This window comes from Neopsephotus bourkii, unplaced genomic scaffold (assembly GCF_033783945.1).
Source record: "Neopsephotus bourkii isolate Nb327-2 ecotype Australia unplaced genomic scaffold, CSIRO-AGI_Nbou_v1 NB_1792, whole genome shotgun sequence".
Taxonomy (NCBI): Eukaryota; Metazoa; Chordata; class Aves; order Psittaciformes; family Psittacidae; genus Neopsephotus; species Neopsephotus bourkii.
This window is the reverse complement of record NW_026902266.1, coordinates 7,154,823-7,176,482: the sequence shown is the minus strand read 5'-3', so window position 1 is coordinate 7,176,482 and position 21,660 is coordinate 7,154,823. Positions and strand designations below refer to the sequence as shown.

At 45.5% G+C, this 21,660-nt stretch overlaps 1 protein-coding gene across 4 annotated transcripts in view; it reads right to left on the bottom strand.

The window, feature by feature from the left end:
* The window catches only part of SLC22A18 (solute carrier family 22 member 18), a 72,621-nt gene that overhangs the window by 39,113 nt on the left and 11,848 nt on the right, over nucleotides 1-21,660 (bottom strand). For all 4 annotated transcript variants that reach the window (XR_009723768.1, XM_061342461.1, XM_061342460.1 and 1 more), the window contains exon 4: nucleotides 21,046-21,178. Coding sequence is in view for 3 of the 4 variants with exons in the window: in XM_061342461.1 (XP_061198445.1) it covers nucleotides 21,046-21,178 (133 nt within the window). In the remaining variant the exon portion in view is untranslated. The remainder of the gene's footprint in view (nucleotides 1-21,045; nucleotides 21,179-21,660) is intronic.

The window sequence follows — 21,660 nt, the reverse complement described above, 5'->3', positions numbered from 1 at the left end:
ACAGACTTCGCCCCAGGGATGTATACTGGAGCCCTGACTCAATTAAAGCATGAATTTGAGTCAGTGGAAACTTGTCTGAGGAAGGACTGAGTAAAACCCACAGGGTTAGAGTAAAACAAGCCACTCAGATCCTGAGAAATTATCAAGAAATGCTGCAATCCTGGCTGCCCCAGAGGCGTCATGGAAAAGGGATTGGAAAAGATCACCTGGAGACATCATGGAAAAGATGTGAAGTCAGTAAAAGCTAAAAATGGTTTAGAGGATCAGGCCCAACATCAGCAGTGTAGATACGATGGCTGCCAATCCCCATCAAAATAGCATCACCCAGTACAAAGAACTCAGCCATAGAGCAGAGATATGGATTAGCAGCAGGAAAGGATTTACAATTCATTGCTCTTCAGTAAGTTATCAGATAACAGATATTAGTTAAACTGGGCTTAAAGACATTTTTTATTATTAAATGACACAAACTAAGCACAGCTTACTGTATTGACAGATACAGCCAACAAACTCTGTATTTTAACTACAATGACAATGAGATAACCTAAAAGAAAAACACCTAAACCAAGGCTTGAGGGATGTTGTTTTGGAGATTTTTTAAGTCTGCTTAACATTTGCCTTTAATTTATTCCACAGACCTATTTCTTGTAAAATCCGGACATGACTGAGAGAAAAGAGTACCGGAAGATCACTAAACATGTGGAAAAAATTATCCCAGAGGGAATATGAAAAGCCATCTGCTTAAGACTCCCCCAGCACTCATCCCATAGACATAAACAGTGAGAGATTGATGCTTTGGTGGTGAATACAAATAAAGTGGCAAATGCTGGTCTTGGCTGGCATCTAAAGAAATCACCTATCCAATGGTCCAGAGAGCTTGTTTAGCTAAGAGCATATTAGTCCCTAGGCTAGCCAAGACTTTATCAGTTGGAAAATCCCAATCATGAGTGCTAGCTGCAAAAGGGGGGAGAAAAGAAATAGGGAAAGATCAGGCAGGACAAGTCTTAACATGTTCAGTTTGTCCTTCCTACATTACAATTATATCCTCATTCCTCAGAATGAAAGGCAGTTCAAAGAGACAATAAACCCTTTTCTAGTCTCATGCTTTGCAGGAACGTCACTGAAATGGAACTGAAGTGGTTCCCAGAGATAAGGTGACAAAAGAAATTAAACCCTTCCCTACAGCTACCCTTTGGTAAAATATCAGCAAAGAGAGGGAGACACTGCTTAAGATATAACTATGGCATTCATCGGAGGAAATAGAACTTAGTGTTTTCAAACAGAATAATTTAGTATATTGCTCCTCAACTCTGCAGTTGCTTCCTTCCCTTGCATTGCAGGAATATTAGCTGCTGAGGCTCATACTAGCTTAATTTTATGGAATGGATACTACTTTATTGTCAGGAAATGTGATTCCCTTCTGGGGTACAACTTTTACATATATATAAATGTTTCAGTTTAGGTCCCAAGAAATATGGTCTGAAGACCGCAACAGGGGTTTGGAGCAGGCAAATCATGAGGGACCAGCTAAAGCAGACCCCAAACGGGTTTCCACCACTTTCCTTTAACCCTCTCACTTGGGCACAAAAGACATAGGCCAACAGAAGGTCAGTTTAGTGCAACAACAAAAAAAGAAACGTTGCTGAAAGGAATGTGCAGGAAGCACACTTGGGTTGGACCTGGGAGGTCTCCAAGGGTGCACCCACCCCATCCTATCTCCTTCTCAAACAAAAGAAGCATGCTCAAAAGCACAGACATAACAATGCCACGGGGAACAGTTAAGTGGTAAGGGAAAAATAATTGGATTTGCAACTAAACCAACAAGACACTAAACAGCCCTAGACAGTGAAATATTTGACAGCTGCAATCCTAGACATAGATGGGACAGGAAGAAATAAAAAGGCCCATCATGTATTACCAAACCACCCAGAAACCATCAGGGCGTATACTGAAAGGTTACTATAAAGTGAAATAACAGCTTTTTTAAGAGTTCATTTTTAGTATACTTTACTAAGACTTCTACAGTACGGAAATTGCCCTGCTCATCACAAGCCCCCCCCAGCTCTGGGGCTTCATTGCCGATGTACATTCATGTAACGGCAAGAAACTTCAACCTGGCAAAGGACAGACACCGTTTCTAACCATAACCAGGCTTCATGACAGCTTTACCAAACTGGAAAGTCATAAATACTTCTGAGTGACTCAGTTCAGGTACACTGGATTTTTTCCTGCCTTTCACTGCGTCAGGGAATTTCTTTCCACCCTACAGTCCTTAGGAAAGTGGCACATGGCTGAAGGAGTCAGCAGTCACGAATAATCAGGCAGGGACTTTTCCAGAACAAGGCAGTAATGTTAAAAAGTCTTTCTTCTGGGGCAACATTCCCATGACCGAGGGATGACATAATAAAACTGCAAACAAAAAAGGCTTTATACCCCCATGGCAGCTTTCAAAACCTCTCTGCACTGGCTTGGTCCTTCCCTTCTGTGCAGAAGCATCACATTTGGCGGCAGGAATTTAAGCCCCCTCTACACCAGGTCAATTGCTGACTTTGCAGCCATGGCTTTATCTCATTCTTTCTGGCTAATGCAATCCTATGACCCATGTTAACAATGCTGTTTCACAGGGCACAGTGTTTCACTGTAGGACTGAAATGATTTATTTTTGCTCTGGCATGAAGGTATGAAAGCCAAGCAGAGCTCAGGGTGACAAACACGTTTGTGTATGTGATCCATCAACACATAGCTGGAACCCCCTCCAAGAGGCAAGGCAAGGGTTTGGACCCTACCGGCTTGTACTAAAGCAGCAGAAGGAAAAGGTAGAAATGGCACAGCCAGAGAGTCAAAAAGGAGCATGCCAAATTATTCACCCACCAAACCCCTCTTAGACACTTGGGAGCTGCTGAAACAGCCAAATTGAAAAGGAGCCAGGACACATCCTTGCAAAAAGAAAGTCCAAGCACTGCAGGTACCACTGGGGCACGGAACTGGTGCTGAAAACTCAGCCAGGGTGTAAAAACACAGCACAGATGATCAGAATGAGGCAGAACTAATGTTTCACTTCCAGCATGGGCTACTTGCCAGATGTGGACCTCTGCTGGGAGGTAACCAAAATGCATTTGAAACTCTGGACAAACCCCTTTATTTTGCAGGTCATTTGCTTCTAAGGAGAGGGCTGAACAGTGATCTAAGGAGTCAAAATCAGGTAATTCAGACCCCTGCAGAAAAGTGTCCCACGACTTTCAGAGCAGTGAAGCAGGAGCTACAGGAATGATGGATGCTGGACCAAGCTCAGCCTCCCAAGCCTAAGGGGATTTGCTCACACTGCCGGGAGCGAGGAAACTGTTTCTCACCAGTGTAGGAAGTCAAGCGCTTGGCAACAAGGGAGGCAGCTCTCCCACAACTCCGGTTACGCAAACAGCTGCCTTCTGCTGAGTTTCAACATGCTTTGCTGCTCCAAAAATAATTTCCTGCTTGATTTGATACTATTAGCAGGCGCACAGAGTGCAGCATGAATGGTCATGCCGCTTCACGCTGGATCTAGCTAGCCACTGGTTTCTAGCAAAAGCCCTGCTTTCTGATTTTCTGAAGGGGGGCATGATTACGCAGGAGGAAAAGGTAATCGGGGTGATAGCACAAGCCCTCTCCTATTCCTGCACAAAGGGTTTTGACACAAGCCTGGACAAAAGTATCTGCCACCTTCATTCTTCTGGGCCTCTTTCCAGAGCTCAGATTTCCCAGCCCTTACAGCTTGTAACACTTATGGAATATAACCAACACTCAGCAGCCAAGCAGGAATCAACGCCAACATAAAGTTCAACAACAAAGTCATTGCTTGCTGGGTGATTAGGAGCTGTGCCGGTCCCTGGAGCTTCCTACGGCATGAGCGCCCAAAAGCTATTTCATGCTTTCTTTCATTCCCCAGCAGATGACTTTGTGTCCCCTTTAGGGGCTTGTTGGAGTAATCCCAGTCCAGCCCAGTGCTTCGGGAACAGCAGCATTTTCCATTCCTACCTGGATTGGAATTTGGATAGCAAATTTAGCCCTAAGGTGCATCTGATTTCCTGTTTCTTATTCCCAGCCCAGGCATCTGCATGCCCTTTCCCAAGGGCCTACCCGGGGGGACTCTTCCAGGGGCCTTCACCAACAGTGCTTCAGAAACTCAAGAAGCCCACAAAGTTTAAGATACCAAGGCCCAGCACATCAGCATCACATTCCATAGCCTGTGAACAATCAACAGCACAGTACAACCAACTCTCCCAACTCATGGCCTTACAAAGGTTAGCTGGTATCTTCCAGATGAAGTTAAGTAACGGTCTGCAAAGAAATGAAGCAGCAAAGTAAAACTTAATGTCACCCCAGTAAGACAACAGCTGCAAAGTGGGATTCGGAAGCTGATAACATGTCCACAAGATCAGTGTATTATAAGGCAGTAGAGTGCACACTGGTGTGAAGGGTGACTGCCCAGCAGGGTCTGAAGGTCGGTTTTATCATCTGAGGAAGCTCTATAGGTTTTCCAATACTTCCTGGCTCAACAGCAGAAATAGTTGAACTGTCAGCCAAGCAAGTTTGTGTTGCCTTTCTGCTCCTCTTATACCTTGAAATCAAAGTTGTGCAATAGCACTTGTTTATGCTTATACATTTTAAGCCCAAAGAGCTCCACACCAGACAAGCATTACCAATTTTGTATTTCCACAATCATTCTTTGAGCCACACAATGGCATACGAAAGATGCTCCTCAGCCATGTCTAGAAGAGTATAGGGAGTGATGAACTCACCATGCTTTTGGGGAGCTTGGACAGAAACTAACCTTGGAAGGCATGAAAGACAGGAAAGGTCCCATCAGCAGTCTTGCACAGAACATAGCTCCGAAATCATAGAATCATAGAATAGTTAGGGCTGGAAAGGACCTTAAGATCATCAAGTTCCAACCCCCCTGCCATGAGCAGGGACACCTCGCTCTAAACCATATCACCCAAGGCCTCATCCAACCTGGCCTTGAACACTGCCAGGGATGGAGCATTCACAACCTCCTTGGGCAACATATTCCAGTGCCTCACCACCCTAACAGGAAAGAATTTCCTCCTTATATCAAATCTAAACTTCCTGTTTAAGTTTAAACCCATTACCCCTTGTCCTATCACTACCGTCCCTAATGAAGAGTCCATCCCCAGCATCCCGATATGCCCCCTTCAGATACTGGAAGGCTGCTATGAGGTCTCCACGCAGCCTTCTCTTCTCCAGGCTGAACAGCCCCAACTTTCTCAGCCGATCTTCATACGGGAGGTGCTCCAGTCCCCTGATCATCCTCGTGGCCCTCCTCTGGACTTGTTCCAACAGATCCATGTCCTTTTTATGTTGAGGACACCAGAACTGCACACAATACCCAAGTGAGGTCTCATGAGAGCAGAATAAAGGGGCAGGATCATCTTCTTCGACCTGCTGGTCACGCTCCTTTTGATACAGCCGATCCCTGAGGGACACCACTCGTTACAGGTCTCCAGCCGGACATTGAGCCATTGACCACAACTCTTTGTGTGCGGCCCTTCAGCCAGTTCTTTATCCACTGAGTGGTCCATCCATCAAATTGATGTCTCTCCAATTTAGAGACAAGAATGTCGTGTGGGACAGTGTTGAACGCTTTACACAAATCCAGGTAGATGACATCAGCTGCTCTACCGCTGTCCATCAGTTCTGTAGCCCCATCATAAAAGGCTACCAAATTGGTCAGGCAGGAATTCTCCTTAGTGAAGCCATGCTGGCTGTCACCAAGCACCTTGCTGTTTTTCATGTGCCTTAGCATGCCTTCCAGGAGAATCTGCTCCAAGATTTTGCCAGGCACAGAGGTGAGACTGACTGGTCTGTAATTGCCTGGGTCATCCATTTTCTCCTTCTTGAAAATGGGGGTTATATTTCCCTTTTTCCAGTCATCAGGAACTTCACCTGACTGACATGATTTTTCAGATACGATGACCAGCAGTTTAGCAACTTCATTTGCCAGCTCCTCCAGGAGCTGTGGGTGGATTTCATCAGGACCCACAGACTTGTGCATGTTCAGATTTTTAAGACGGTCTCGAACCAATTCCTCTCCTACAGTGGGCCCAAGGTCTTCATTCTCACAGTCCCTGCGTCTGCCTTCCAAGGCTTGGGTGGTGCGGTCAGAGCCTTTGCTAGAGAAGACTGAGGCAAAGAAGTCATTCAGAACCTCAGCCTTCTCCAAATCCTGTGTAGCTAGTTCACCCGAGAGCTTCCTGAGGGGGCCTACATTCTCCCTAATCTGTTTTTTATTTCCTATGTACCTGTAGAATCCCTTCCTGTTACCCTTAACTTCCCTATCCAAGTTTAATTCTAACTGGGCCTTAGCTTTCCTAACCTGGTCCCTAGCTTCCGGACAACATCCTTGTACTCTTCCCAGGCCGCCTGTCCTTGCTTCCACTTTCTATAAAACTCTTTTTTCATTTGAATTTTCCTCAGCAGCTCCTTATCCATCCAAGGAGGTCTCCTGGCCCTCCTGCTGCACTTCCTTCTGGTTGGGATGCAACACTCCTGAGCTTGTAGCAGGTGATCCTTGAAGACCAACCAAGAGTCTTGAGCCCCCCTGCCCTCTAGGGCTATATCCCATGGAACCTTACTAAGCAGGTTCCTGAAGAGGCCAAAGTCTGCTCTTTTGAAGTCTAGGGCAGTGAGCTTGCTGCACGCTCTTCTCACTGTCCTAAGGATCTCAAATTCAACCATCTCGTGGTCGCTGCATCCAAGGCTGCCCTGCAGTGCCACATTTCCAACGAGCCCTTCCCTGTTGGTGAGCACGAGGTCAAGCATGGCACCTCTCCTTGTCGGTTCCTCTATTACTTGCAGAAGGAAGTTGTCTTCCACACAATCGAGGAACCTCCTGGATTGCTTGTGCCGGGCCGTACCGTCATTCCAACAGATGTCAGGGTGGTTGAAGTCACCCATGAGAACGAGGGCCTGTGAGCGTGAGGCTTTTCCTATCTGCCTATAGAATGCTTCATCTGCAGATTCCTCTTGATCAGGCAGTCTATAACAGATCCCCACAGTAATGTCTCTCATCACTGTTTTCCCTTTAACCCTGACCCACAAGCTCTCTGTTAATTGCTCACCAGTCCCCAGACAGAGTTCCATACTCTCCAGCCTATCCCTAACATAAAGGGCAACTCCCCCTCCACGCATGCCAGGCCTGTCTTTTCTAAGGAGTCTGTAACCTTCCATTCCAACACTCCAGTCATAGGAGCCATCCCACCATGTTTCTGTGATGCCTATAATATCATACCCCCATAGACGTGCACACATCTCTAATTCCTCTTGTTTGTTCCCCATGCTACGGGTGTTTGTATAGAGGCATCTGAGCCGAGCTCCAAATGAAGCCGGCTCATTGGCTGGAGCAGCCGGAATATCTCTGCATTGCTCCGAGCATTTATTATGACACACTCAGCTCTCATACATGTGGCAAAATATATATCTGAGCTGACCCAAATGCCATGTGGGGTCTCTGCTGTCACCACCCCAGTGAAAAGGAATAACCTTGCAAAGAAGGTGGCTCCTCAGCTGCTGGAGGACCTGAGCTGGGTGGGAGAACAGGACTTGTGGGAAGAGCGTGCAAGCTGGTTTCCATGCTCAACTGACCCATGTCTGCAGCTGCTGCTCCCACAGCCTGAGGGAGTACAGATAAGAAGTAGTTCAGCTTTTCCAGACATAGCACAATTCCTGTTTACAGCCTCTGGGCTAGACTTTTCAAAAGAAGGAGCTAGGTGTCTATTCTTGCAGGAAACCAGGTGTGTAAACAGTTCAATTAATATACCCAGCAAACTGTGCTCTAGTGCAGCAAAGAGGGCTAGTGGAAACAAGCCAAGAGAACAGGAGCCGAGGAAGGAAAATATTTTTAAAGAACATGCCTAATTAGAGATGGGCCTGGTCCAAGAGTTCGTGCTTGAACACCTGGAATAGCCCTGGGGAGCAGAATTGTAACCTGAACCCAGATCCACATTTTGTAACTCACTCCTCTCCCAAAAGACCTAAAACGCAGCTTGAGACCCAACCATCACACAGCCTGAGCTGCAGGTCTCCAGCACCTAAAACCTGGACTTCTGGCTAAATCGAGTGGGTTTGGGCCAAGCCATTGCGCTTGGCTGCTGGTGCCCTCTGTCCCTCTTACCCCACACTGACCAATGGCCAGGCATGGGCCCACTCTGAGCCACTTGAGTGCTTGCTGCTGCTCCTTGGCAGCGTGCCCCTGAATCACTGACTCAAGGTGGAGATGCCCGTTAGGTGTCAGACAGGATGTCCCCATCTACTCCAGGGGCCAAGGCATCCCCAGCACTGTGACCAAGCTCTACTTGTCACTGCACTGCCTTTTCCCTGCCTTCACAGGCTATACCTGCAGCTCCTAGCCAAAGCAAGAAGCCTGCCTAACACAAAGCCAAGTGGCTCCATTCATGCTTATGAGTCAAATATTGACAGCAACCCCCAGTTTTGTGCCAAAGCCACAGAATCAAGGCTTTTTTTTAAGGGCATAACGTTCATTGCAGGGAAGCCCTCCACCCCATGTTCTTTATGAGCCCTTGCTGAAGTGGCAGACTCCCTTTTCTCCCTGACAACTCATTTCTCTAGGGCAGAAAACCAAACTTCACCCACACCTTACTGTCTTTTGAATGTAAATTCCTGTTACAGCAGAATCACGTTTGGCAAAGAAAGTTCAGCCCCATCCATATAAATCTGCCCTGTCACAGGCACGTCATGCATTTCAGACAGCTTGCAAGGCTGACTAAACATTTACTTTTGGATGGCTCATTTCCAGAGTCCAGAAATAGATCCTCTTTCACAATAAAGAGTGCCTGGGTGTGGCATCAGATGGCTTCTGTGCCCATGTCATTTGCATTCCTGCACTTTCCTCCTCACAGGGTGCTGCTGCTGCCCAGTGCCAAGCTCACTGCTGTGTCCCGCTCTCAGGGTAGACCTGCAGAGAGGTGAGGCCTTACTTCCTAGCTGGATTATTCTTGGTAGGTATTTGGCAGTTATTTTTGCATCATCTAATTTCAAGTCCTATTAGGCCAAGGTAGGTGACTAATGCACATAGCACTTGATTGCTTTACTGGTGGGCACCTGGCTTCTCACCAGTACAGAATGGGATGAATTGGCACAGCTGGAGAAGGGTAAATGACATTTGCTTGCACTGGATGCTTTAACAGTCAAGAGAGCATTTGTGTTTTGGAAACCTTTAGAACAATTTAGCTCTACTGCTATTCAGAGGAGTTTTGTGCCACAGATGTACTTTTCTATCTGTTGCAAATCCTTTCCTGCCACAGCTGAACTTCTATCCCTAAGAAACAAAACAATTAAAAAAATAATAATCAAGCTTTATGCAAAAGCACAGGAAAAGCTTTATGAATCCTTCAAGGGCCAAGAAACTCCCTCTGAAAAGTGCTTGCCACACAGCACCCAGGCAAAAGCAAAATGATGCAACTTTTGGTAAGGTGGACAGATTACAATCAGGCAATTACACATTCCAGACCCTGTAATCACATGCAACGGGAACACATGTGGGTGTAGTGTGAGGCATGAGCCTGGTGTCACCAACCACAGGCTCCTCCGGATACCCTGAAGGAGTTCTTCAGCAAATGGTTTCAAAATTTCTTTTCCCAAAATCAGTAGGTCCGTCTAGAAGTAGGCCTCTTTCTGCCATGAAAAGCAATTCCTGGAGGACTGGGAAACATCCAGGACCCCACTGGAAAATATCAGCCAGAATAACTGATCTGTCATCTGTCTCATATCTAACTGTGTCTGGACAGTCAGAAAGGGGAAGGAAAGAAACCCCATCACACACAATAACAGATAATCTGTTATGCAGCTTTATATCAGGAAAGAGCCTGATACAGCTTCTGTAGGAAGTGATTTTAAACATCTGATATATGAACATCCTCAGCTTTAATAACCATTACTGTCTTTCATCCTCCCAGTTTTTAAAGTCTGAGAACAGTATTTAAGACTCTGGCCTCCTTTAAGCATTGCTCAGATGCTCCCCAGATGGTTTTTCCAAGGGGATTTCTAATTATTTGGGTTTTTAAAAGAAATACCCTGCAGGAATCTTTTGGCTTTCTGGAGGCTTCCTTCCTTCCTCTACAAATTTCTTCATCCAGGTCTTGATTTAAAACCTAACTCAAAGGAAACATTTACAATTACTTTAATATTACATACCCTGGGGTATAAAAGAAACGAACCAAATCCTGTAAAAACAAAAATGGTGCAGATTTCAAAAGGATTCCCAGTGAAGTTCTGTGAAAAAGTAACTAGTCCAAAAGTTTCAGCCTAGAATATCATGGAATAAAGGAGCATTTAGTGAGACTGAGAAAGTTTATACTGCATACAGACTACAAAGGATTATGATCTCCTCTCCACCAATAAAAATAAATGAAAACTGAAGCAACAGTTGCTGTAATAACAAGTAAACAAGAAAGACTCAGGTGCTCAAAAATATTCAAAGTTTTCAGATCCTGAACTACCTTAAACAGACCAGATTTCCAAAAGTGCTAAATTCCTATCCTCTGAAAATCCACGTTAGGCATCTCCAAGTGGGATACTGAAAGAAAACCACAGTCATTTCTGAAAAGCCTGATAGCTGCACTTCTGCTTTAGAGGGCAGTTGGAGATGAGAGCAGAGCCGAGCCCCTTACGCATTTGTAAATGAAGCAAATTATTCTAATGAACAAATAAGGTCTACATCTCTCCCAGGCCCCTAAGCCACCTCCCAAGCAATAGTAAAATACAATGAAATGTGCTACTCATAGAAAGCTGCTGCTCTGTATCCCCCAAAATAGGGCAAACCCCTATATGGCATAGTGCCCTGCCTCCTGCAAATACTGGCTGAGCAAATCGAGAGTGCTTCTGAATGTCCTTTAGTGCAGACCCACTCCTGGCTCAACACACAGTGCTATTCACTGCTGCACCAATGGACCCATACCATGGTGTCCAGTGTCTCAGACCACACCAGTATTATTGCCCTCCTCTTGTATCAGCATCTCTGCTCACCAGTGGTGCTCAAAGGCTGTTGGTGCACCACTTGGCACAGCTCAGGGCTCAACTCGAGGGGTCAGAAGCTGGCAATCTGAATGCTACAAAGAATGTTTCTGATCCTGGAAATACCTTCTCCTGTGGCTGTGATAACCCATCATTTTTCAGGTTAAAAGAATGAGCCTCAGTAAGTGCTGGGGTTAGCCTGGACATGGCCATTTAGAAACTCCCCTTTGCCATGTGGCTGCTTTCATGCTTTAATGCTTCATGTATCTTTAGCTCTGGAAGGCTGGCAGAGTGGTTGTGAATGGTGTTTTATAAAGAGACTGCAAGGAAACAAAACCTCGAGTGGGGCCTCAGAAGCTGATGTAGTTCATGCAAAGGTCATACCCTTTTTATTTCCCTCTGAGCACCCCATTCGAGCAGCTTGGCCTTCACCCAGGCCATGGTTAACTGGCATGGACAACTGGGTGTTGCACCTCCTCCCATCCACCTGGGAGCCTCCTGCTTATCCATTAGTCTGGCAGTAACAGGCAAGAGAAACACCAGCAGGAGTTTAATACGCAACCCCAAGCTCCTCCAAAAGTGCTGCTTTTCCACCCATCCTTTCCAGCAGCAGGAATATTTCAGTCAGGAGGAAAACAGGGGGGAGCAGCAGTGGACGTATTGTCCACTTTCTTTTTTGATGGCAAATCAAAGCCCATTTTGGAAATACTACTTCCCTCCAACCCAAGCCTGCTGATACCCCAACCTTAAAGCCCCAGCTAACCCAATGCATCTAAAGCACTAAGCTTTTCTGCACAGCTTCACTCAATTCCCCAAGTCGTAACTCCTCCCAGACCACCCTTCACATGCCAAATCCACACATTTCCGTTCATCCTAACCTTCCCTCTCTCCCTTGTCTGATAGTCCTTCCCACACAAGCACCACATCCTTCCTGCCCCAACCTCACCACAAGGCTGGGTTTGTTCACCAAAGCAGATCAGAATGAAAAGTAAACACAACCTTTTGAATCTAAATGATTAGGAGATGTAAAGAAGAGAACTGTCCATACTAACATGCACAAACAGAGGAAGATTGTGACACCCCACATTGCCCTCCAGGTCCCTCTGCAAGCTCTTGTTGGGCTCAGCTCTGCAGCCTTCCACTTCAGGCCCCAGCCTCTGGGACTCCCCAGTACTGTGCTCTATGGCTGGCTGAGCTTGTTTTTTTCTTCCACTTTTCTGAAGCAGCCAATGTGTAGCACTTGTGTTTGATAAACAATTTAAAAAAGAAAAAAGCTCAAAAAAAGGCATGGTAGCTGGGGTCACAAAGGCTCTGCCAGCCCAGGTCACCAGGGGATGAAGAAGAGGATACATCCTGGAAAACTGGATGTGTTCCCCCAGTGTAGTAGATATTTGCAGGAGCAGTGATAGAGAGTCTGTGTCTCAAAGGCTGTAGAATCATAGAACGGTTTTAGTCAAAAGGGGCCTTAAAGATCATCATGTTCCAAATTCCTTGCCATGGGCAGGGACACCTTCCACTAGACCAGGTTGCTCAAAGCCCCGTCCAACTTGGCCTTGAACACTTCCAGGGATGAGGTAGCCACAACTTCTTTGGGTACCTGTTCCAGTGTCTCACCACCCTCACAGCAAAGAACTTCTTCTTAATACCTAAACTAAATCTACCCTCTTTCAGTTTAACACCATTATCTCTTGCCATTTCAATCCATGCTGTCATAAAAGATCCCTCTCCAGATTTCTTGTAGGCTTCCTTTATGTACTGGAAGGCTGATCTAAGGTGTCTCTGGAGCCTTTTCTTCTCCAGGCTCAGCAAGCCCCAACTCTCTCAGTTTGTCTTCACAGGTGACGTGCTTCAGCCCTCTGATCATCTTCATGGCCCTCTGGACTCGTTCTAACAGGCCCACATCCTTCTTATGTGGGAAGTCCCAGAGTTGAACACAGTACTCCAGGTGGGATCTCATGAGATCAGAGGGGGAGATTCACCTCCCTTGACCTTCTGGTCATAATTCTTCTGATGCAGCCCAGGATACGGTTGGCTTTCTGGCCTGCAAGCACACACTGCTGGATCATGTTGAGCTTCTCATCAACCAACATTCCCAAGTCCTTCCTCTCAGTGCTGCTCTCAATTCATTCCCTGGCCATCCTGTATTTGTACTTGGGATTGCTCCGACCCAGGTGTAGGGCCTTGCACTCAGCTTTGCTGAAGTTCATGAGGTTGGTACTGGCCCACTTCGCAAGCCTGCCAAGGTCCCTCTGGATGGTATTCCTTCCCTCCAGCGTACCAACTGAACCACATAACTTAGTGTCATCGGCAAACTTACTGAGGGTGCACTCAGTCCCACTGTCTATGTTGAAAGTATTATTCCAAATACTGACCTCTCAGGAACATCACTCGTCCCTGGTCTCCACTTGGACATCAAACCATTTACCTTAACTCTGTGAATGTGACCATCCAGCCAATTCCTTATCCACTGAGTGGTCCACCTATCAAATCCATGCCTCTCCAGTTCAGAGACAAGGATGTTGTACTGGACCGTATCAAATGCTTTTTACAAGTCCAGGCAGATTACATCAGCCACTCTTCCCTTACCCACCACAGCTGTAACTGCATTGTAAAAGGCCATCAAATTTGTCAGGCATGATTTTCCCTCAGTGAAGCCATGTTGGCTGCCACCAATCACCTGTTTTCCATTAGTTTAGCATAGTTTCTAGGAAGAACTGCTCTGTGATCTTGCCTGGCACAGAAGTGAGACTGCTCAGCCTGCAGTTCCCCAAGTCTTCCTTTTTCCCCTTTTAATCTAAATAGCAATATTGTAAATGTATTGGGAAGGAAAAAAAAATCTCATTGCCCCAAATTATGCATGAGCAATACCAGTGCAGAGGGATGAGAAGACTTACTTGCATCACAGGAAAATCATGGCAGAGCCAAGCCCCAAATCCCAATTCAGGAATTAACCACAGCTTCGTCTGAGTTTTCTATTTTCTGTTAATAAAGAAAACACTATTTCCGTAGATTTCAATCCCCAGTGATACTGCTGGATTTGCTGCCCAGTCATGAAATATTCCAGGATTCTGAAGAGCAGATGAAGCTCCAGTGAGTCATGAGCAGACACTGTCTTATTGTGCAACCTGTGCAGCGATGGTCATGTTCAGCTCTCTGACACTGCCTCTGCTAGCAAGGCCAGACTCAAAATACCTTGTGCCTTTCCATAAAATTCCACATTATGGATATTTTTTCTTTATGTTTTACACCTGGGATTTTTAAGCCAGGCTTGACAAGAAAAATCAGCCACCACCTCAATGCAACCTTCACAGAATCACAGCTAACAACCCGTCAGCCAGGGCACGGCGCTGCACAAAAACCCATGGCTTTCCAAGCACCTGCTGAGGGGAGTGGTGTTCAAACATCCGTAACTGTTTAGCAGAGCTCACTTCACAAACACACGCTTTTGATTGTGATCTAGCCACCACGCGCACAAAGCAGGGTTTCGCTCACCTGCCACCCACTCACTTTCTGACTCCAGGCATGAGGCGGTGAGGCAGGGCAGCCTCCCCAGCACCACACGAACGATGGAAGATGGAGAAGGCAGTAGGGAAACTTCCTTGGCTCTCCCACACATATTCCCCTCCTCCCTCCCTTCACTTCCTAACTGTCCATCTGCTGGGGTAACTACTGTCAACCCATGCCACAAATCGCTCTTTCTTCCCATGCTTCTGGTGCAAGCCCCCACACCTCAGCTCTCTGTCTAAGCAGCACAAACCAGTCACATGAGGAAGTTCTCCTTTTCTTCTTCTTTATTATTTCTTTCTCTTTAAATGCCTTTTCATCATGGTTTCCTTGGGAAGATGAAGCAGCTAATCCAAAAGGGCAGAGATGCTTAGGAGGAAGGAGGGTGCTGTGGGAAGAAGGGGCAGGTGGACATTTAAGATCAGGTTGGACAGTGCTCTGAGCAACCTGCTCTAGTTGAAGATGTCCCTGCTTATTGCAGGGAGGTTGGACTAGATGACTTTTAAAGGTCCCTTCCAACCCAAACTGTTCTATGATTCCATGACATGCCCTGTGAGCTGGCATAGCCACACTCACAACCTTCCCACCAAATACCTGAAGAAAACTAAGTGGGCTTTGAAAGAAAATGGGGAGCTCCTGAAAATACTGAGGAATAGGCTGCCAAGCAACAAGTGATCAGCTCAACCCAAGCTCAGTCCTCCTCAGTCATACCCTATACCCTTAAGTGCAGCCACAAGGCATTGTCTCTCCCACTCATGAGCTGCTGGTTCCTACACAGAACCCCTCTTCCTCTCTTGGGAAAGGGCCCCACCTACAGGTGAAGAGGCAAAGAGGAGCTCTTGGCCCTGTCATCATGGCACTGAAGTTCAGACAAGGGATTATAGGAAGAACGTGGAAGAACCAGGTTCCTGAAGGTCTGCAAAGGAGGAATGAGGACACCTTTGCAGTATCACTGTGATCTTCCAATGGGTAAATAGGAGAAAGCTAGTGGACCCAAATCTAAAACTAGTGCCCTAGAAGTGCTAGGTGGTGTAGAGGTTTGCAGGAAGGAAGGGCTGAGGTTGAGCTTCATGCAGTCCTTTCTGTTGTATGAAGGCAGCAGAGACACGGGATACTGTTCAGGACCTGTATCCTGGTGACTACTGGTATGCTCACAAACCAGTATCAAACTCCAGAACTGTGAACACAGGCACAATGTGCTGATGGCCAGAACTAGTGTTTTGGTATTAAGCAGGTAGAAATCTTGTGAAGCAGACTGCTTCCCTGAGTTGTTTCAGGCCTGCTTCACAAGGAAGTAAATGGTGCTGTAGAAGTACCTGTGCCTCTCCATCAACCACATGGAGTCTGAACAGCAAATTTAGGTATAACTGTCTCCACTGTAGATATCTAAGATTAGGTGAACTCAACCCAAAGGCCTTTATGCACTGAGGCATTTCTCAGGTTCAAGAACAGATTAAACAAGTCATCAGAATTAGAAGGCTCTGGTGATGGGAATAGAGGAGAAAGAGAAGCTTTAGGCATGAACCCTCAACCAACAAGACGTGGAGGGATGATGTGCACGATCCTCTATCCAGACCTGGCTAATATAGACCGTACAGATGATTTTTGGGACCATGGATTCCAAAATTAAAATTATAATTGTTTTCTTGCAGCGTAAAGGAAAAAAAAGAATCTCTGGATCCAGAAGGGCACAACTGTGGTCCTCTGTGCCTTCCCCATACCACCAGCTCCTTGACAAACAGCTCATTTGCTATTCTCTCCCAAGGGACCACACAACTCTACCAACAGTAATAGACCACACTGCAGCTTGTGAACAACAGACACCACCTCCCTTTCTCCAATGTCCCTTGATACAAAGGACAAAGCAATGACTGTACAAGCGTCACCAATCCATGCTGCTTGGCTGATCAACATCATGCCAGGCAGATACATACCACAGCTTCTACTGGAAGGCAGCAGGAGCAGCTCCCAGCAGCAGAATGCCCTGCTTTGTCCCGAAATGGAGCACAGCCCTCTCACCCTTTGCCATATTCCAACCCGCCTTCCCGGCTCCTAGCCTTCAGCCCTTTAACACCCACAGTTTTTTCCACTGTTCTGTGAAGCGATGAGAAATCCCCTGCCAGAGGACATTGTTCAAATGGGTTATTGAAAAGAAACGCAACTCCCTACTCCAGGCGAATAAGCTCCTTCTTTCCCCTTGAGGAAGAAGGATAATAGCACAGCCAGGGAAAAAAAAAACTATCCCCAAAGCCTGCTGTAATAATATTAAATAAGAAACTGAAGGGGTTTGAACAGGAAAATCCCAAGTTCAAAAGAATAACTGCTCCAAGAGATTTAAGCCTACAGCTGAGTCACTAAACTGAAGAAACCTTTCCTTGTCCATAGAAAGCAAACAAATCTTTGGTCATGCAGCAAAGCTTCTGTATGTCCTTGTTAGAAAAAAAGAAGAAAGAAGCCAAATGCAATTAATCATAGTCCCAGAAGAAAGGATGAAATCTCTGTAATTAGCTACCTAGGCTCATCTTTCCACTTTTAAAGACTAATCCAGCCGCCTTCTTTCACCTTTCATCCACAGCACTGCCTTGAAAGTCTACTGCAAATACCAAATCAGTTCTCTTCAGGGGTACACACTCACCTGCAGCCTGTGGTCCCCTAACAGCTTTGCAATAAGTGTAGAGGGAGGTGGGAAAATTTGCAGGGAGCAAACAGAGTTCCTTTTCTTAGTCACCTTTTGTGTATGAGCTGGCATGGTGTTTTCAGACTATCCAAGAACCTGGGGACCTTGGCTAGTCTACAGGCATTATTTTCAAGCTAGGTATTTTATATTAACAATCCAATCCAATGACCAGAAAACACTAATTTTTATTTATTTATTTATTTAAAAATCAAACAAGAAACCCAAAACAAAAAACCCAACATAGAAACATGAAAACATTTTCCAAATGGTTAATATCGCAACTGCTTGTGTTAATAAATTGGTTTAAACCTTATCCTCATGTGGTGTAAATTTGCCTGACCATCACTCTACCCGTAACAAGTGTGTACTTCACAACTGTACGCACTGTCTGTACAAGAAGCAAGTGGACAGGGCTATATATTAAGAGCAAGGTCTCCAGCAGTTAAATTCAATAAGTAAAGCAAGCAGCTCCTTTAATTGCAAAGGAAAAGCCATGCTCTATAGACGAAACCTACCCAGGTCTAAAAGTCACAATTCCTTTTCTACACCTTAATTCAAAGTTTTGGAAAACATGGGGGAAAAGTATAGTACTTCAGAGAGAGGAAGGGCTGTAGACAGTGGGTACAGCTTAGGAGTGGAGGTCAGGATCCAACATCCAAAAAAATCCTATGCAAATCAAAACAGCCATTCAACTTTCCTGGGGCTCCCTTAATAAATAACGGTTGACAAATATTATTCCAACAATAAAAACAACAACAGACTGGCTCCTTAGGTCAAATGCATCAATGGTAAATACAGTACAGTGGCATAATACCAAAATGACATCAGCTGAGGAACTGAGACTGGTTTCTGCCCTGTCTCTTGTACACAAACCACTGCTAATGTATGAATAATGCTGTCAACAGACAGGGAAAGCTGGCCAGCTTTGTAGTAAGGGAAAGCGAAGAACACAGACTGGACAGAAGTCTCCAGCTTTGCTCTTCCATGACATAGCAGAAATCCTTATTTTCAGAGGAAGGAGAATGGGAAATTCTTCTGTGAAAAAGATGGAAGTAATTATGCAGCTCCAAGTACAGCTGGAGCCTTCCTGTACAAACGTGGCAAACAGAGAGGGATGATTAACAGCCAGTCTGTGGGATATGGCACCAAGGTCAAGGAGCCCCGGGTATGACCATAATGCAACACCCACTGCTTTCCCTCCAAGTTAGTGCTTCAGACACAGTCAGAGGTGCTGGGGATGCTCTGGAGGCTATTTGGTGGCATGGAGCTGTCTTCACCTGCCCACTCACCAAGAGCATCAGCCAAAAGGCTAAAAATCAGTAGGTTGCTCCTCCTTTTCTTTGCACAGAAATCTGGCAGAGGAGCTAAGCACAGTATCAAAGGGAAGGTGGGATTTGATTGCAGCAAAGGTTGCTACCAAACATCCAGAGCAATCTTCTCAGTCTCAAGCTGCTGTTTATAAAATCCCATCAGCCCTCTGCATGTCAGGGTGGTTCAGAAGGATCTTGCCAGTGCGTTGGGCTTTGTCCCTTTTTAATAGGAATTCCTACCATCCTTCCACGAGGATGCACAGATCCTCATGCAGAAAACGAAATGCCGCCGGCAGACAGGCTGCTTTCCCTAGTACTTCTACAGGACTGAAGAGCCAGCCCCGAAATGTCTGCGATGTCAGGCATGAACTGCGAGCCGACGCTGCCCTCCGCCGGATGCAAGGGAAATAACTCACTGTGATGGGAAAGTCAAAAGCTACGTAGTTCTCCAAGCGCAGGTCCCTTACTTTTCTGTAATTACCACCAATATTCACTTTCCTCAGTGTTATGTTGCAGGCACTGATGTAAAGGCCAGAAGCTTCCAAAATAAGAGTCGTCTGGAAACATTCTGTTGTCTGACAGCATCAAGTCCCAACATCCAAATGCTGGAATGCATTCAAGTATCCCTAAATAGTGAATTGAAACAGGGGATTCTCTACTACTACTGATTTTTCCATAAACCAGCAACTGATGCACACGCTGGAAAGTGAAACCCCATAATTTTTTCCTAAACAACAGTTCTTAAATATGGGCATATAATCAAAGATTAAGGAGGGAACTGAGGTAACCTTTATTTTCAGACAGTTGACATGCAGAAGGGATACAATCACTGTATTTGATTAAAAATAATACTAATTAAAACCCTACCCAAGCATCAACAGCTATAAAAACTTTAAAATCCTGAATTGTTATGTACATCCCCAATTTTCATTTTGTGCCCTATATTCAACTACAAAATGAATCCTTCTAGCCAGCCTTGTGTCAATTCACAAACACAGAACAGGCACCAACCACAAAATAATTAAAGAAAACCTTTCAGGTTTCAAGTGAGATGAAGAAAACTCCTGAGATTGTCTGCAGCAATTAATTTGACCCAATGCTGCCAAGGTACAGCAGCAAACAGAGTTTTCAGGGGCTACTCCCTAAAGCAGCAAGGTTAAAGTATTCTAATCATTAACCTTTGCAAAGATTTGAGACGCAAAGTAGTATTGCTGCAGCACCTGAATGCATGTGGACACACAACAGGGTTCAGAGAGCAATGTGTGACGCCTATCACCATAATGGAGCATGCCCTAAGCACGTATCACCTCATACAGTCCACGGTGCTTATGGCACTAGGACAAAGATCATGATAAAAAAAAAAAAAAAAGAAAAAAAAAATCAATGACATTTAACTTCACTGCCTGGAGTTCATGAAAGTTGTTTTTTAACAAGATAGCATTGCAGTACAAAGGAAGGGAGGTGGGACATAGACTGGTAAGGTGGTCCTGGATCACCATGGTGGTGAGAAGGAGTGTCAGGAACACTGGTGGGCAAGCCCACAGTGATATCTAGTGGACACTGACCCCTGCCAGGGACACTGACCAACCCTTGCCAGTGACAAGGCAGATTCACTAAACCTAGAGCTTCTCCTAGTGATTTTCAACCACTATTCTACACTGTAGCACAGCTCTAATGCTCACAATGTTCGAAAAAAGTTATTTCCATGCTCACCTGATTCTGCAGAAGCAAGTGTCCATAATAAAAGAAGCAGAGTAAAATAAATGCTCAAAAATTCACAAGGGTTTTTGTTTGGTCTTTTTTTGCTCCTACTAGAGAGATGCTGGGTAATCTTCCAGGAAGATCATAGCCACGTGTACTACCCTGCCTGCAAAGTTCTCTGACACACCACACCTTTTGTGCTTCCTCTACTAATAATGAACTGATACTGGTACATTCAGTAAAATCAGGCATTTCTTTCCTGTTGCAGCACATAAGAGAAGGTGTCAGCCTGCTACAATGTGCCAGACTGCACAAAGCAAACAGGGAAATGGCAGGCATGGGCTTCATCTTGCTGGGACAGGGCTAGACCTCCTCACTCTTTTCCCCCACTGTCCCAGGCTTGTCTTCCCATTTCCCAAGCATCCCCCAAGTGCACCAATTTCCCCACAAGCTTCACACTGCTCCTTATTTCCATTTCTCAGTTGTACAACACTGTTTCTTAAAAGCAGGCTATGTAGCACGTGCTGCTTTCCAGCACACTCAGCCCCAAAGAGAACAACCAGGAGACAGACAGACTCCATTTCCCAATCCAACTTGTTTTTAAATCAATTTAAGTAGACACAGATGAGATTTTCGACAAGGTCTCCTTAAAAACCATGGAAATAGTTCTTTGTAGCAGTACCGAAAGCAAAATTTTGAGTTCTGGTATGATCCTCTACTGCCACCAGCAGTAAAATACCATCAAAAGCTGAGAAAGAAGCAAAATACCCCTTAGCAGCTCCTTCAATGGTTGCAACAAGGCCAACACTGAACAAGTGGGGCACTCACCCAAATTTGGTGGAGAGGACACCTCCTAGGACAGAGCCGATGATGATGCCTATTCCAAAGCAAAGACCCAGCTTCCCCAAAGCATCAGCACGTTGGGAAGGAGTAGTCATGTCTGTAATAACCTTCTGAGCACCTGCAGAGAAAAACAAATCCCTAGAAGAAGCTTGCCACAGGGTCTGAGCAGCAAACACACAAATTTTTAGGCCACAGAAACAGCACCTGCCACAGAACTGTCCTTGCACACCACTGGTGTGGAATTGGTTCAGCTTGTCAGTCATAGGAAACAAAATCACTCAAGCCACTTCACAAAAGGCAAGAAGAGTCTTAACATGCTATCAACCTAACTCCTCTTGTGTGAGTTCAGAGACTTCTAGTAGCTAAAGGTTTATGGTTTTTACTAGAAACATCTAGGAAAGATCAATAAAATCAGAACAGCTTAGTGTGTAATTGAAGGTATTTTTTGCAATCATGTTTCATTTTGAACAATACACTCACTTTACCATGAGAAAAGGAAAAGCTGTCCTATAAAATATCATGGTTGCAAGAAGGCAGCTGAGAAGTTTGGGACGGCACTGCTGCCAACAAGTGATTGTCACCTGTGTCTGAATGGTGAAG